Genomic DNA, 16,990 nt, shown 5'->3' with positions numbered 1-16,990 from the left:
TATTTATTTATTTATTTATTGAATAATAGACGACAAGCGCCATTTTTTATGAATATAAGCAGTACCAAACAACACTGGAACCTAAATGTACAGTATATATATAATATAAATAATAGTATGGGAATCCCGGATAGACAGTGTATGAACAGTACAAAGAACAGTACTGTTGGGGGAGAAATTTGAACCCATGATCTTTGTTTTATATTTTGGTGTTATACCATTGGGTTTTCCGATGGTTGACACTATTGTATTTATTTTGAAATTTTGATTTTTTTTATTGAATGTGTGCTATAATTTTTCACTCTAGAAATCACCAATTATTTAAGCTAAGGTTAACTAATATAAGATTTTTATTAGACCATTATCTCTAATAATAAAAATAATAATAATTATTATTATTATAGTGTTTAAGTTTTCTTGTGGATGATGGCACCACTGGGACCGGGAGTTGATGACGTGGCATCCGAAAACGGTATTATATGTGGAATGTCACGTGACGTGCATGTGCACTACGGTGCGACCCGCCACCCGGCGGGGTCCACTGATCTCTCCACCAACAGTGGCCAAGTGTCACCCATCCGTTCCCCTTGCGCTTCCTTACTTTGTCCTCATACCCAAGCCGGCCACTGCCAGCTGGCAACTCCCTCAAATCCAAGACTCAAACATCCTACACCGTTCGATCCTCATCTAACGGCCGAATCACTCTAACCGGATTCCATGATCATCATTCAAAACGATAAATCCAGAGACACAATCTACTCGCTCTACCGTCCGATTAAATCCAACGGTCAGCTCCTCCTTCCAAAGATAGTCCCCCGAAAATCATGAAAAATCACATTAATTATTACTTTCGGATTTCATTCCCTTATTTATAACAATGAGTATTTGAGAAAATAAAAAAATAAAAAATAAAAAATCCACACCAACTCAAAACCCGACCAGTAGCCAGACAACCTCCAAGTTCTGATACACTTAAACATACGAGTCAATATTTGAGTGTCCTTTCTGGGTGCGTTTAGGATTTTGGAGCAGGTGAACCAGGGCTGAGGAGCGAGTGAGAGAGAGAGAGAGAGTATATAAAAAGGGTAATTAAGAAGAAAGGAAAGAATGAAGAGAGAGAAAGAGAGAGAAAGAGAGAGAGAAGGGAACCGGAGGTGGAGAAAGGATATAAAAGGGACCGGCCCGATACCGGCACCGGCCCTGAACCGCGAAGCTTCTCCAATCCCAAATTCCTCTTCTTCTTCTTCTTGGTGAAACTCTAACCCTAGCCCTAACCATTCTCTTCGATTCGTGATCGTATCATTCATCGGTCTTTATCCCTAGCAATGTTGCGATCGATCTACTTAGTGTTGGATTGATTGCATCGGATGTCTGGGGAGGAGACATAGGGCGAGGGGTTTTGGGGTTGGAGTCTTTGGATGGCGGTGGGTTGTTGATCAGACGGTGTTAGGGCGATGGAGGAGGACGGATCGGGGGGTGGGGACTTGGTGCGTAGGCCGTCGGGTTCAGCTTCACCGTCGCAGCCGCGTGAAGGGGCGTTCCGGCCGTTCAAGGGGTTCCGGTCTTCTGGCGAGTCGTCTCTGAAATCTAGGTCTTTGCGCGTAGTCGTGGGGATGCCTGTATGCTTTTATCTTCTTTTTTTCCTTTGTGCTTTTCTTGTAAATATCTCTTGCAGTGTTGAAGTGCGGTAATAGGATTGGAAAGTGACTTTATTTGAATTGATTTCTTTGATTCCCTCGTGTTCTCAAGCTTGGCCTTCTAGTTTGGATCATGTGGACTTGGTGAGTTAAAGTCGAAACTTCTAGATACCGTTCAGTTAGTGATCTTAAGAATGAAGCCAAGGATATTGATTTTAAGTTGCTCCTGTCTAATGTAAATTATTAAATGTTCAAAAACGAACTAGTATTTAGCAACTTGTTTAAGAAAATCTGGAATTGGGGGGTTGTCTAGTTGAAGGATACTGGTTTATGATACTAGATAAGCTGAATTTCTAATTAGCGTAGCCCGCGAATGACTTCTTGCTTTGAGGATGCTTAGCTTTACCCCTTATCCATGTAAATTGGCCGATGCTTATACCCACTTGATTTCCTTCTAAATTTCCAAGCTTAATTTATAAGATTAAAATGAGCATGTGTTACTTTCTTTCTGTTAAAAGGATCGAGGGATTAGTGTTGTTCACGATCTATCGGTGTGATATAAGACAGTGTGCATGTGGTCTCAGGTCCTCGAAACAATTTAAAGTTCCTTGAATAAAGTATCATTTTTTTTTTTATTATTTAAGCTAAGGAATAATTTGGGTTTAGAGGTTGAAGATCTGATAGTGCTCAGAGCTTGATTAATTTGGTCTAGATGCTGAGTAAAACAGTGAAAATATGTTGTGTTTTACACTTTGACCCATAGATCTTGGTGTATCACAGTAGCTGGTCATACAGATCAAAGAGTTTTAATCATATGCTTTTCCCTATTGTTTATGTCATATGTATTTTGTTTGTTCTCGTTCTTAGTTACTCATGAATTATGATTCTTTGATAGGGATTGATATCCCTCTTTCTATGTTTCTAGAACTTTTATGCATTGATGACCATTATACTGGGTGATGTAATTTTTGAAGTCTTCACATTTAGAGGTAGGCCTAGTAAATAATGAACAATTTGAGGTTATGTTTAACATTCCATAAAACTTTGGATTGAGTTAAATAACGGATCGGCTTCTGTGATAAAATAGTCTGTCTCATGGGAATGTATCATTTTGGTAGTGAGATTGTAATTTTGGATATGGTGTAACTATTTTTTATGAGAAAGTGGGTGACATCATGATAATCACAGAGTTTGTTTTGGAACTAGAGTGCTTGAGTTGACACTTTCCAAGATCATCAGTGGGGTCTATTTTTGAAATTTTAGATAGTCTTTTTTTTTTTTGGGCCCTTCACACACATGGATCTATATTCACTACATGCATTGGATTGCAATTACATATATATATATGTGTGTGTGTGTGTGTGTATAGATTGTTGGATTTAGACTATTTCTTAGTTCTTATTTTAGTTTAGAAGCAAGTGTAAGACTTGTTGCTGATTTCATGCTGGTCATTTTGAATTTCTCTGTCAATTTGATGCAGGATCTTAATGTATATCATTGTTGTTTTTTTCCTTTTCATGTTTATGACTTATCCATATTCGTGCAGATGGTTGCAAGATTAACTAGGGACATAATTTACACATACCAATTATGCAATCCAAACTTCAAGTATTCAGATGCATTAAATCCTAGGCGGTTTCTTACAAATCCATCAGCAGGAGTGCTAAATGATGGGTTTGATAATGTTAATTCTGATCTGATCCTGCATGCAAATTTGGAACTGGTGAATTCAGAGTCAAAACAAAGGTTATTCCTGAAATAAGTTATTATTTGGGTTACTTCTCTCTTTTTTTTGTTATTAGTTGCGTGTTATTTATATTTTCAGTTACCTCTTTTTTGTTATCTGGTTAAGGCTTCTTTTGGGTCAAGATGTTTCTCTGTTGTTCATCTGTTTAATCATAAGGCACATGATCACCTTGAAGAATATGACAATTTGGAAGATTTTTGTGTTGCAGATATATTGTCAAAGATATGCTTGGTCAAGGGACTTTTGGACAAGTTGCCAAGTGTTGGGTATCGGAAACCAACAGCTTTGTTGCCGTCAAGATTATTAAAAATCAGCCTGCTTTTTACCAACAAGCACTGGTAGAAGTTGCCATCCTGAGCAAGGTAATTGAAATGTATTTCCTTTAATGGGTCCATTGCCATTACAAAGGAACTTTGTTATGCTTGTTAACTCTTATTTACTGAATTGCAGCTGAATGAGTTTGATCCTGTTGATAAGCATCACATTGTCAGAATCCTTGATTATTTTGTGTTTCAACGTCATTTATGCATCACGTTTGAAATGCTAGGCAATAATCTGTAAGAAAAGAACTTCTGACATTGGATATCAGTTGTATCAAGTTTTTTTTTTCCATCCACTTTTTTGAATGAAACAAGCATGTTTATTGTGTTTTAAATTGGCTGCTTTCAGATTTGAGCTTATGAAAATGAACCATTTCAAAGGGTTGTCATTGAGCATCGTCCAAATGTTCTCAAAACAGGTGATACTTATATTCCAGTGTGTATGCCCTATCAATAACCTGTAGTTTACCTAATTCATTTATGTGTTGTTGTTCTTGTTCTTATGATGTTGATGATTGCAGATCTTGGATGCATTAGTTGTAATGAGGGAGGCTGACATCATACATTGTGATTTGAAGCCAGAAAACATTCTTATTTCAACAGCGTGAGTAATGGATAATAATTATTTGGAAGGCATAGTTTGCTGCATTATATGTTCATTAAAATTTAAGTTTCTTGCTAATTGACAGTGTGAAGCCAACAAAAATAAAAGTGATTGATTTTGGCTCAGCGTGCATGGAGGGACGGACAGTTTATTCGTACATTCAGGTTGACTTTACTGATTGGCGTTTAACTTTCAACATTTGGTTTTCTTTGATTCTTATAACTTTTGACATTCATAATCATATGACTTCTCTTGCTACTTGAATTTGTTCTTTTTTCCATTTTCTGTTACAGAGCCGGTATTACAGGTCTCCGGAGGTTCTCCTTGGCTGCGCGTATCCTAATCATTTTTCTTTTTTCTTAAGTATTGATGTATTTTTGTCCAAAGCATCCTGGTATGCATCTTCTCAATAGTTTTTTTCCCAAGTATTTGTGGTAATAAATCACAAATGGTGGTTGATTTATATGAAGATTTTTTTTTTTCCAAGCAACCAAACTGTGTACTTTTATTTACAAAACTAGATCAAAATGATGAGTAAGCTTAAGTTTATGCTTAACATTCTTTCAGATACACGACTGCTATTGACATGTGGTCATTTGGATGTATTGTTGCTGAACTATTTTTAGGGTTACCTCTATTTCCTGGAGCTTCAGAATATGATCTTCTCATAAGGATGATTGAGACTCTTGGGTATGCTGTCATTTTCTCACTGAGCTGTTCTTATTTCAATTATCTGATAGCATGATTTTATTAATTGGTTATTCCTGATACAATGCTACATGGAAGTAAAGCTGTAAATGATCTAGCACGTAAGTTGTTAAATTTGATTTTGGAATACTTTTATTTAATCTTTTGGAATGTTCATAATTAAGCTTTTGTTTAGTTGAAAATATCATTCGTTTAAATCTTCATGACTGTACCCAGTTTGTTTGAACTTCAAAGTGAATACTTTTGATGTATGTTGTGAAGTTAGGTGCATGTGAAATGCCTTGAGGTCTTAAGGCATTTCTACAAGTAATTACATGCATCTAACAACATGCTTGATGTAAGTATCTTCCCTTTTTGAGCTTGTAGCTACATTCACTCAGTTACATGGTTTGCAATTGTTTTTCTAACCTGCAGTGCACAGCCACCTGATGATCTGCTTTGGAAAGCTAAAAATGCCAGCAAGTTCTTTAAGAAGGTTGGGAGCATCTACCATGCGAAGGATGATGAAGCTTGCAAGCGAAACATGAGTGCTTACAGAGTTTTAGGTGAAGAAGAGTATGAAGCTGTAAGTTTTGCCATTTTTCAGATAGATTTTTCTTATTCTCTTGATTCTGACTCTTTCTTTTATCAATTGTTGTTTAATTTAATTCAGCGGGAATCAGAAAAACCTCTGATAGGAAAACGATATTTTAATTTCATAAAGCTCGAGGATATAGTTGTTAATTATCCATACAGGAAGAATTTGTCTGAAGATGAACTTTCCAAAGGTTGGTTGAGTACTCATGGCCCCATTTAAATATAATTAATTATCTCTCTTCTTGTTTTGACTATTTTAATCTGACTGTATTCTCCATTGTGTCATTATGGCGTCACAGAAAAGCTAACTCGCTTGGCTCTGATTGATTTTTTGAGAGGTCTCGTGCATTTTGATCCAAAGAAGCGGTGGTCACCTTGGCAGGTTACTAATTTGTGTTGTTATTCCTGCTGGTGTTGGTCTACATTAGCTATTGTTGGCTCTTTTTGTGATGAAAAAATTTACCTGTGTATATGCCATTGCACACAGGCTTCACGTCATCCGTTTGTTACTGGTGAACCTTTTTCATGCCCGTATGAGCCTCCTTCAGAGACCCCACGTATTGTAAGTTCTCTCTTATTTGAACTTGTGGGAAGATCCTCTCCATTAATTATGTGCGTCCATCTTTATCCATTTGATAGACTTATCATTTGGTCATATTCTGATGTGGCATGTGGATTAGTTAAGATTCTTTGCTCATATATAATACTCAATTTTCATTTTGCAAACCCGCATAAGTCTGCTTGACAGACTCCATATATTGTAAGTTCATTTATTTGAACTGTATGTCCAGATGGTCTTCATTTTATATGCTTCCTTGTCTTTATTTTCTAGACTAATTATTATCGTTTAATGCAGTCTGTGGATTCATCAGGGTTTTATCCTTTTCTGAAAATAAAAAACTTTTTAATGTTTTATTTTGCAAACATTATGTGTGCAAGTTTGACCACTTTTGGGTGCATTAATGATGTACAAAGATAAAGGTGCTTTGACAATCTTGAAATGCTTTTTAAAACAGGTAAATGAAATACTCTGCCTAACACTTTTGTATTTTAGCCTGTCATGCATACTATTACAGTGGATCACAATCCCGTAGGGGGGCATTGGCATGCTGCTGGGCTGTCACCTCAGGTCAGTTTGTAATTTCCATACAATTTTCAACTTTCTGTTTTAAGTTATAACCAGAAGGTTTGAAGTTTCTTTGTGCTTGTTTCAATGCATCATTGCTTAGGTAATTCAAGCAAATTTAGCCATGTCTATCTTGCTATGCCTTTCCTGATGCGTGTTGGTTATAAAGGTTTTTGGACCTGCCAGGTTTTAAGCCTCAACAGATGTGTTCCACAGAATAGTCCTCATTTTCAGATGGCTCCTTTTTCTTATGGTAGTTATGGTAGCATGGGAAGCCACGGTAGCTATAATGATAATGTTGGCCTTGCTGGTAGCTATGGGAGCCATGGTGATGTTAACGGCAATTACACATGCTACCCTCAAATTGGTCATGGCTTGAGCATTCATGCACAAGTTGGAGGTTCTCTTCTGGGAGTAAGCCCTGATGGCAGACGTAGACACCCATTTTCTCATGGAAATAGTGTTAGTGTGAGCCCTTCTACTGGGAATATCGCTCCGATGTCTCTGGGAGCAAGCCCTTCCCAGTTTACTCCACCAACGTCCCAATTGCAGATCTCAACTGTTTCTCCTGGGAAGTATGGCCCCACTTCGCCTGCTAGAGGCAGCAGTCATGGCTCCCCACTTGGCAAAGCGGTTGCCATTGGCCAATATAACAGGAGGAGAAGTTGGGGCACCCCTGGAACTTTGCATATGCAACCTCATGAGAATGCTTCACAACAATGGCATGGTCATCATATTGATGGCAGTACTTCTATTTACCCTGATACTTATTCTCGGGAGCATACTTCTCACACTTCATATTCAGCTTCTAATTTCTCTAACTGGAGGCAACAAAGGAGTGGTGGAACTGTATTATCTTCTGGTCCAACTACAACCACTTACCATAATTTCACTGCATCTCATACATTTGTGCACAATCAAGAACTACTGTGTGAGAAGCCTGAAAGCAGCTCATCAGCACTTAATCCTGCTGATTGGGATCCTAACTACAGGTTCGTAAGAGGCCGTGCCATGTTTATTATGACATCTACTTTCATTCTGGATTTATGTTCTCATATTGCCAAGCCATGAACAACATAGAGACCTTATGGATAGGGAAAATCTCCCATTTTAGCATAGAATGACACATTGCTGCAGATATTATAGATAAAAACTAGAACCATATTTTTGAGTAAGAATTCTATAAGCAAATATATTTGTTCCCGGTATTGAAGGGTATCTTCTGGTTTTCTTCAGAAGAAGCTCACTTGCTACCCTTTTTTTTGAGTTTTTACCTGTTTTTCCTTGTTAGGATTACTTTTTTACTTTTGCTAGATTGTTTTCTGCTCCTTCAATACTTGATTACTGGTTGAACATAGTGGCCTCCTGTCTTTTAGCAGAGCCAGAGCTTTAAGGTAGTATTTTTATGTAAGTTCTTCTGCTTTCATGCTTGGGTAGTTGTTTGCTTAACAGGGGATGGCTATTTCTTTCATCACCCATTCTTCTCGATAATGTTTTTATCAATTTTATAAGATTTGGACATTTTCTGGGTTCCTTTTGTGTTTTCTAAAATTGAAGATGGCTACATTTAATGTGATGTGTTCGGAACAATAGGATGTCCTCTTGATTTGCTAGTTAGTTCAGTTTGCAGCTTCTGGTGGTTTCTTCTATTATGATTACAGAATAGATTCACTCTATAGCCAACGACCAAATGGTCTATTGGTATACGGGTCGCCGATAGAGCTCTTCACCGAGTGGTGAGAGTTTGATTTTCAGCTGAGGGCACATTTTTGGGAGATGTGAGCGGTGGTTGTGTGCGGGTGGTCCCAACGCCCATGTGTGCGTGGGCCCCGCCCCCACTTGCTCTACCGAGGCTTGTGCACGCCCTTGACGATTTAGCAGGGCCTTCGGACTGTCTGTTCTTCTTGTCAAAAAAATAAAAATAAATAAATAAATAAATTCACTCTATATTGCCTCTTATGTTTGTTTTCTTGATTCTTATTCCAGTGATGACCTCCTTCTAGAAGAGGATGACTCAGAAGTCAGCTCCCTATCCCTTAGGCTTGCTGATAATGCTCGCTTTATTGATGCATTTGATGCTGGAATTGGACCTAGTGCAGCTAATCAATTGAGTCATGGCCACATGCAGGCCCATAGATCCTCAAATTTCAGTTCTTCAAATCAGAGGTATCTGACATATTTTTATTGAAGTATACATGTACAGGTGGCTTATTTGTTCGGAATTACTTTCTATAATCATCATTCAAGTGGTTGGTTATAAAATATTATTTAATGTCAATGTCTCAACTATATTATCCTATGTGTAACTAAAAACTGAAAGATCAGTTTGCTTCAGTATTATGCTTCACAGGTTCAGGCCATACTCTGCACTATTTAGATATATACTTTAGTTATTCAGTAGTTCTTTACTTCAACCTTGAATTTTCTCAAATTGATAATTTTTTTAATCTGCTTTTATCTCGTATAGCATCAGCATGATTTCCATAGACTACATTTGAGCTTGTATAGATTTCAATGCAGTTTTCTTCAATAAGAAAGACATGGCATATGATCTCGGCCGGTTAATCATCCTGCCCTGGATCAAAAATGGATATTTATTTGACAAGTCCTGAATTTGTAAAATATTTGTAAACATTTCAGAGACTGATTCTCTGATGTCTCATATGTCATTTGTAAAATATTTTTTGCAGCTCAGAAAAAGATGGCTTTGTCAGGATAACATTAGTTGCTACTCCAAATCCCTTTTTATGTAAAAACAACTTGAAACATGACTTGCCTTTTGACTTTTTCAGAGTACTGTATGATTGCTTTACATAATAACTATCCCTTGTATATTTTGCTTTATTACAAGATGCCTACATCATGTCCATGCATTCATTTAAAGTTACAGGGGTGAGTGTGCTGCAATACTGCTTTAGTGGATTATTTATAATAATGTGCCAATAGTTAAGGCATCAGTTGGTAAAGAATGTTGACTTGAATTTGCATGTTGTTTATTTAATAAATTTCTTTATGTGCAAGCTTCACTTTTGTGACTGAATTGTAAAATGTCAAGTAGATGCCCGTTCAAATTGACCAGAGATGCTAAGAGTTTGTGCACTAGGTGATTATTAAACATTTGGCCTGACGGTATATGCATGGATAGTGATTGATAATATCTTTGGACATCACAGCCATCAATTTCACTTGCTGTGATCATGTTTGGAATAAATTTTTCAAGTTGATATTTTCTTGTGTGTGAAAGTTCATAGCTGGATGTTAACTTGTAATATATCATGTTTAATTTTTACTTATAATGGTTCTTATGTTATTATTTATCTTCTTATTACAGAACAGACGGAAGGATTCCAGAATATTCTGTGTGTGATGGCAGCCCACCATCTACCCATGATGCGCATACAGGCCATGGCTGGTTATCTCATTTTCAACCGAACTCCCCCAGTCGCTTTCGGCAGCAATCTGCTCACAGCGTTAACCACATGTACTCAGCTAACTTGCATGGTGAGTGCACTCCTCAAGCCAGCCAGCACTCCCACTCCAACTATGGCCTGGCTGATTCACATAGTCCACACACCAGTTTATTGGGTAATGGCAATGCCTGGGGTATGCTTTCTTCTTCATGTGCTAACCTCAGTTGATATGGATGCGTATTCTACAACTGATTACTAATTTTGGTTCTTCAAACTTAATTATTTTCATTTTTGCTGCAAGAGACATGAAAAAGGCACTTTTATTTCAATTAAGTTGAGCAAAGCTTCTTTAAAAGCATTTCGTTTATTTATTTATTTATTTTCCTGGAAGTGGAAGTGAGTGAATCCTTATTCACCTTGTCAGTTCCCTGAGTTAGTGTCAGCATTCATCTTATGGAAGTGCCATGATCAGGTGTTTATACATGTACACAAGTGCACGGCATCTGTTTTGTTATAAGATGATTACTCCAAATGTTTGTTTGGTGGAAGATGTTGTTACAACACTTTAATGGATGTAATTATATTGTAGGTCGAAGAGCTGCACATCCAATTGCCACGACTCTACCATCATATCATTCAAGAAAGGACTTTGGAAGAATCTCCTGATGTTGAGCAAGCAGCGTTGCTTTCAATTTCTTATTGAATCACAAGCCGGCAATGAAATTGTGCTTGAAATTTCTTTATGCCTGTGCTGTCTGTGGCTATATATCTTTTGGCTTCTTGTTAGTCCATTGTGCTTCATAAGTTATAGTTCCGCAATCAACACATTCTTTCTGATAATGTTATTGTTATCTTCAAATTTTTATCTTGCCTTGCATTTAGTAGTTTGTTAGTGTCAGTATTTTTTGCCTATTATACTTGATTACTTGAGGATGATAATTGCCTTGGCAGTTGAAATGACAGATGAAGCTTTAACTGATGTTACATGCATGGACTACACACCATACCCAGTATGGTAAGGTATGTGTTTCCCTTAATATTAATTTTTTTGGATATAACGTAGGAATTATCAAGTTAACCAATTTCTCACACCTGCATGTTAATTAAGGACACCTCATGTATGTATTGTCAGTCTCCTTTACTTGATGACTTTGGCTGTTTAGAGAACAATTTACACAAATGTGTTTGTTATATCATGTCTGTTTCAAGGTGGCATTTTTTTAGTTTATTGTTGTTCTAAAAGGATCAATTGAAATAGCTTTTTCACCGACAAAGACTCCATAAATGGCGCTAACAATTGATGCAGCTGCATATTGGTGACGCTTGAGTGCTTGGTTCCCTTTTTTTTTTTTGGCAGAAGCAAATTGTCAGTCATCCCGTCACCTCACGAATGAGCTTTGTCAGGCACCTTCATCGAGAACAGAAAATGGGGTATTAATCTTGAAAAAACATACCACAGGCATTTAATCACCAATAACAACTTTCAATTGTTATTTACACATCTTTTTAAATCCACATACAATCCTGCTTTGTTAGCACTACTTAGTTGATAAAAACAGAAAAATACAGGGTTTATCTTCACCGGCCAGTTGGAGGACAATAATGAGTAGTCATTCAGTATCAAGGAAAAAAAATCACAAGAAAAACTATCAGCATGCAAGCAGACCAATTAATGCCAAGCTGAAAAATGATGATGATAATGACACAGTTAAATAACAATAATTTTTCTGAAGCCGTTATAAGTTTAGCAGTTACTTTACTCAATATGTGATTTACTGCCAGAGCCCCCACCTAATAAAAGAAAAAAACATTTGTGAATACCTTTTGAATGAACTCAAAGTCAAGTGGCAACTCTACTAACAGTTGTATCATCATAAAATCATAAAAGCAGCATTTAGCATGCAGAGAACAAGATGTAACCGGCTCTAATAAAGAGAAAAGCTCAACCTCAAAAATAACCCATAAACATAACCTGTATTCTAGAGCATATTTTCAGTTCTTACTTCAATCCTAACACCAAGACAATCCAAAAAGCTCCCAATACAATTGTCTTCACCTTGAAATGAAGGCAAAAACAGCAATTTGACATCAGAGGTTGATACCACTCAAACTTATATTCATATAACCCCAATGTTTCTTCAGTAGCCAGGGCAAGGCATAAACTGATCTGAATAGTGCTTAAACCATTTAAAGATTTTTCAGAGTGATTATTATTTTGCTAACCTTTTCAATGACAAACCCTAATTGGGCCAAAATCACAAGCACATTTCCTAAGGAAAAGAAAATGTAATTGATTTTCAGAGTGATTATTACTTTGCTAACCTTTTCCATGACAACCCCTAATTTGGCCAAGATCACAAGTGCATTTCCTAAGGAAAAGAAAATGTAATTGATCCATCATGTTTGCATCATTCTGCAGAAAGAAACCCTAACTAGTTGGAATCTGAAAAAATGGTATCCACTGACACAAGTATGTAATGACTTTTGGTGATTTCTCCATTTTAGCCTCTAAATAAGCTTTTGGTGATTAACAGCCACTGTCAGCACTCAAACCTCCACATACAGTTTCCAACTCCAAATTTTTAGTACTCTCAGACATTTAATTCTTCAAGTTTAGAAGTAAATAATTGCACGAGCTCAATATGAAATCAGTCAATGATATAATCCCAGTATTAAATATTAGATGACAGAATATTGAGAGTCACAACAAAAGAGTGTTTATTGTTTAATTTCTATTTTCAGGCCAATTCTTCAAACAATACACACTCCTTCAACACTAATGATCCAACAATACATAGAATGACTTCACTTCCTAGGAACGGCATAGTGATATTATACACACTTCAAAACAAAAAAGTGTGAAGTATAAAAGAAACCATGCAAAACAACACAAGTTCCATAACAAGTTTGTTGGACATCTTTGAACAATAATGATCCAACATTCTCTGATAGTGTACCACAAAATACTAGACATACTTCACAGCAAAGGATGCTTTAAAACAAAATTGAGATACAACAAAGATCTACAAAAAATACAAACCAAACAATAGATATATCATCACATAAATTACACTAAAGCAAAACAATTACTGCTTAAGTTTTGGATGTCACCTTGTCTAGAAACTCTACAAACAGTAATGCAACAGAACAACAAAAATTGCAAATGATAAAGGTAAATGAAAAAAAATAATAATTCACATAAGAATAATACCTGAATATGTAGGATGCTTAAGTTGCACTCCAACAAATGTAAGAACAGTAGGACCAGAGCCAGTACTTGTGATACTGGTGGAGGTGGAGTTGTAAGGCAAGAACTGCCAGCAGAAATGGGAAGTAGCCAATTTGTAATAGAGCTTTTGTGGCTTTTCATTAGCTACTGTATTGCCAGAAACTTTATGGAAAATAATCTGGAATGAGATAGAAGTCACAACAGATTATGCAAGTGCTGACCTTTCACAACAAGTTTCAGACCAAATCAAGTGTACGGATGGTTGAATACTCCCAATCAGATAAAGCCTACCCTGTGACCTCAAAAATATCTTCCATGAACTCAAAACAACCAGCAACACAAGGAGCAGAAAATACATGTTCCAATTCAGAGTGACTTTGACATGAACAATGTATTCATCAGAGGCTTGAGTAACCTTCAAGTTGTTTTTTGGCATTGATACTAAACCAGGTCATTGATGCCCGACATGCCTTTTTTTCATCAATTAAGAGTGTCAGATCACAAGATTGTGCTTATCCAGTATCCACGTATCATGTCAAGCCCAACCATCACCATCCTTGCCAAAAAGCAGATATCTTCCAAGTTGGCAAATTTGCTACTAAAAAATATTGATAAAGGCAATTACAATATGAGTCGCATGAATTAAGCAACAAGATATTAGTTTTTCAGAAAACAGATGGAATAAGAATGGAATATTGCACTATCCAAGTTGGTCTTATGATAGCTATTTTGTGATTAGAGTTTTAAACGAACAAAATACAGATAAAACAAGTTCACAATGCATGGAATTGTGAAAAGAGTCATCAGCAAGTAAAAAAATTAACTGTCTCACAGTTGGGCTGCCTTATGACTCAAGGCAGGACATCACACCTCAAAAACAATTGCAAAACCCACAAAAATGGAACTAACTGAATCCGATAGTAAGGCCAATGCAATTTCAACAGCATACCAAGAAAGCCAATGAAAATCATACAAAGATAAACAATGCCAAGATGTGATTACAGAAACCTCCATGGTTTGAGCACAATAACGAAAAGGGGATCATGAAGACATGTTTAAACCATGAGAAATGTCTGGCAATCTTTTTGTACATGCAATACAGAATTCAAGCATACATGAGAAACTTTTCACATGCAACCATGTCCAACAGGCAACAAGTCAGTTTAGCAGGCTTCAGCCAAGACTTTTGACTCCAAAAGAGCACCATGTGGCACAATCAATGTTCACCTTTTGCACATATGGATAATATGAAAGCTTAACAAGACAAACAGGGACATACTCCCTAGCTCAAGTGTCACTTAAATCATCTATGGCGTGTCTAACACTCATCTACCGCGTTTAGAAAGACAACAAAAATATCCCGAAGGAAAAATAAATTACCATAACAAAGCGTTGTGTGAATTTTACATACCTCAATTTTCCAAATGGAACAGACCCATAAGGAAATCTTGACCAGCAGTTCTACCAATCTCGATACACCATGCAGATGATACCAAGACCGCGCCACACCACCAATACCTTCAATGTTGAAATTTACAGCTGAGTAAGCCCATCTGGTTTCTCCAAAGCTTCTTTAAGAATTATCTCTGCCCTCCGCTTCTTATCATCCTTCTCATCATCCCTCAATAAAGGAAAATTAGTTTTATCACCTGAAGATCCCGAACCCAATTGTTCGGCCCTAGATTTCTTTTCCACTCCAAATTCAAAATGCACCACAGGCCTTTTGCTGGGAAGAATCTTGTTTCCACAAACCCCACTGTGGAAGGTCCCTTGTTTTGCCGCCTCAATGGCTGGTGCAAAAGTCTCAAGAATGGACAAACCCTTCTTTTCAGCCGCCTCATCGGGGACAACAACCTCAGAGACCTGTTTCTCTCCGAATGGTAGAGGTGGAGCCAAGAAAGGGTTGCCACTAATAACTTGTTTTCCCTTTCCAACATCACGATCAAATGCAGGTGCAGGCATAGCACCCGCACTGGAAGCGAGCCGCTGCTGCAAACTCAGCAAAGAACTTTCCGCCTTTCTCCTTTGTCTCACCTCCTCAATCTTCTCAGCGTTAGGTTCATGGGTTGTCTCTCTCCAAACAGGTGTCTGTATATATGTGTGCTGGGCCGGGAATGATGGAAGCCAATCAGGAATATGCTTCCCTATTGAAGTCTCTCCAGCTTGAGCAAAACTAGGCACTGACTTAGGCTGCCGGCTAATCGGGAAACTGGGGACAGGGCGAGCAAATGGGTTCTCATCACTTGTGCTCGCAAACTGTGTTATCTCTCTTACAACACCGGATCCAACTGCACAACGATGAATATCAGAAGCACCTGGGAACCCGCGAGACAAATCAAGATCCTCCAACCCTTGAATGATGTCAAAAACGTTACAAGTCGTCCTTCCAGACAAATTAGCATATAAATGTGCGGCACTGCCTAGATCACGGATATACCGAATAAGAACATCTGCAAGGGCATCGAGCGCTGAGTGACGAGACCCATGGAAGCCTGAGGACTCGCACACTTGGGAAACGGCGATCTTGGCAATGGAACGGCCAAAGGCATCCCCACTTCCAGAAGACGAAGCTGAGCCACTTCTCTTAGAGCTGTTGTTCTGGTTGTCCCTTCCACTCTCCCTACCTCCATCGTTCATATTCAGCTGGTCATATTAACTTTTCAGGCCTCAGTGCTTCACAAGATCTCAAAAGAATCCACACATTCCTTGATCCTCTACACCTCCAATCACCGATCTCAAGGCTGCAATTCTTCCCTAATCCAGAGCTAGGGTTTCGATTCCGACGAGGGTTTTCTTGAAAAACCCTCAAACCAATGAGCATTTGAAACCAAAGGAGAGAAAGAGAGAGAAAGACTCGAGCTAAGAGCTCGATGGGGTCTTACCCGAGATGGCGTAAAGCCGCCATGGATCGCGCCCGCCGGAGCTCCGAGTGGCGAAGCGGCTGAAATAGTGGGAACCGAGCTCCAAAGAGGAAAATCGGAGATGAATTTCTAGGGTTTCTTGCAAAGGGACTTGGGATTTGGGCGGGGGTCTGGAAGCTAGAAGGATTTCAAAAACCCCCCGACAACCCTAGGTTTTTATCGGGTGGATGCTATGTTCGAAAAACTTGAAACTCGGAAAGAAGACGCGATTGCTGCTATATTTATAGAGCGAGTGACCACGATTCCGGGTCGGATCTGACTCTTGTCTCATCCGGATCCGAAATCCCTTTATATACATCAATATAATTTATAAATATGAGTATATCCTTCAACAGGAGAATTTATTTCTAATCCGTATTGCCACGTAAGGCAGTTCACTCCCACACAAAAACAGGTTAAAAAAAATTTAATATATTATTTATATGTAATAATATATATATATATATATATATCTAGTGATTTTTACACATTATATAAAAAAATTTTCATTACATTATCCACAATTTTAAAAATCAATTATTATGAGATTTTATAAGGGGTGTATATGCAATAAAAATTTTCAAAATAAAAATATGATTTATCTATTTTTTTTCTAAAAAATTTATATCCATCCAAGGATTAAATATGATTATCACAAATGAAATTTTTAAATATGGCAAAACTTAAATCCAACCAAACTGTGAGCTGCAAAAACTCTTATCATTTGTCTTCT

General features: G+C 37.6%; 2 protein-coding genes across 4 annotated transcripts; one reads left to right on the top strand and one right to left on the bottom strand.

Moving 5' to 3' along the window:
• The first annotated feature begins 1,103 nt into the window (after positions 1 to 1,103).
• Positions 1,104 to 10,993, top strand: LOC120258501 (dual specificity protein kinase YAK1 homolog). 2 transcript variants are annotated; one of them, XM_039265934.1, is made up of 18 exons: positions 1,104 to 1,619; positions 3,184 to 3,383; positions 3,593 to 3,746; positions 3,835 to 3,941; positions 4,054 to 4,123; positions 4,226 to 4,308; positions 4,394 to 4,472; positions 4,602 to 4,642; positions 4,876 to 4,998; positions 5,431 to 5,581; positions 5,669 to 5,783; positions 5,892 to 5,974; positions 6,080 to 6,154; positions 6,647 to 6,721; positions 6,905 to 7,710; positions 8,705 to 8,884; positions 10,050 to 10,303; positions 10,718 to 10,993. In XM_039265934.1, the coding sequence occupies exons 1-18, from the start codon at positions 1,455 to 1,457 to the stop codon at positions 10,792 to 10,794; spliced, it is 2,838 nt and encodes a 945-aa protein (XP_039121868.1). In that variant the 5' UTR covers positions 1,104 to 1,454; the 3' UTR covers positions 10,795 to 10,993. The 2 variants fall into 2 exon arrangements, with proteins under 2 accessions (XP_039121868.1, XP_039121867.1); XM_039265933.1 differs by having other exon boundaries at positions 1,105 to 1,619; positions 10,050 to 10,321.
• A 258-nt stretch (positions 10,994 to 11,251) lies between these two features.
• On the bottom strand, positions 11,252 to 16,476 carry LOC120258502 (transcription initiation factor TFIID subunit 8-like). Of its 2 annotated transcripts, XM_039265935.1 has the most exons (4): positions 16,240 to 16,476; positions 14,769 to 16,150; positions 13,340 to 13,955; positions 11,252 to 11,536 (listed from the first exon to the last, which is right to left on the bottom strand). In XM_039265935.1, exon 2 carries the CDS (start codon positions 15,992 to 15,994, stop codon positions 14,891 to 14,893), a length of 1,104 nt encoding a protein of 367 aa, XP_039121869.1. In that variant the 5' UTR covers positions 15,995 to 16,150; positions 16,240 to 16,476; the 3' UTR covers positions 11,252 to 11,536; positions 13,340 to 13,955; positions 14,769 to 14,890. The 2 variants fall into 2 exon arrangements, with proteins under 2 accessions (XP_039121869.1, XP_039121870.1); XM_039265936.1 differs by having other exon boundaries at positions 13,340 to 13,952; positions 14,769 to 16,476.
• Positions 16,477 to 16,990: the final 514 nt, after the last annotated feature.

Source organism: Dioscorea cayenensis, chromosome 4 (genome assembly GCF_009730915.1).
Source record: "Dioscorea cayenensis subsp. rotundata cultivar TDr96_F1 chromosome 4, TDr96_F1_v2_PseudoChromosome.rev07_lg8_w22 25.fasta, whole genome shotgun sequence".
NCBI classification, from domain to species: Eukaryota; Viridiplantae; Streptophyta; class Magnoliopsida; order Dioscoreales; family Dioscoreaceae; genus Dioscorea; species Dioscorea cayenensis.
Note: the sequence above shows the minus strand (reverse complement) of the source record. Positions and strands in the feature narration are given on the sequence as shown.

What these genes read in the sequence shown, in the direction of transcription:
- LOC120258501 (XM_039265933.1), top strand. Translation starts at nt 1,455, where the DNA reads ATGGAGGAGGACGGATCGGGGGGTGGGGACTTGGTGCGTAGGCCGTCG. An exon ending in AATTCAGAGTCAAAACAAAG is followed by an intron (nt 3,384 to 3,592) that starts GTTATTCCTGAA and finishes TTTGTGTTGCAG; the next exon opens with ATATATTGTCAAAGATATGC. An exon ending in CAGTTTATTCGTACATTCAG is followed by an intron (nt 4,473 to 4,601) that starts GTTGACTTTACT and finishes TTTCTGTTACAG; the next exon opens with AGCCGGTATTACAGGTCTCC.
- LOC120258502 (XM_039265936.1), bottom strand. Translation starts at nt 15,994, where the DNA reads ATGAACGATGGAGGTAGGGAGAGTGGAAGGGACAACCAGAACAACAGC.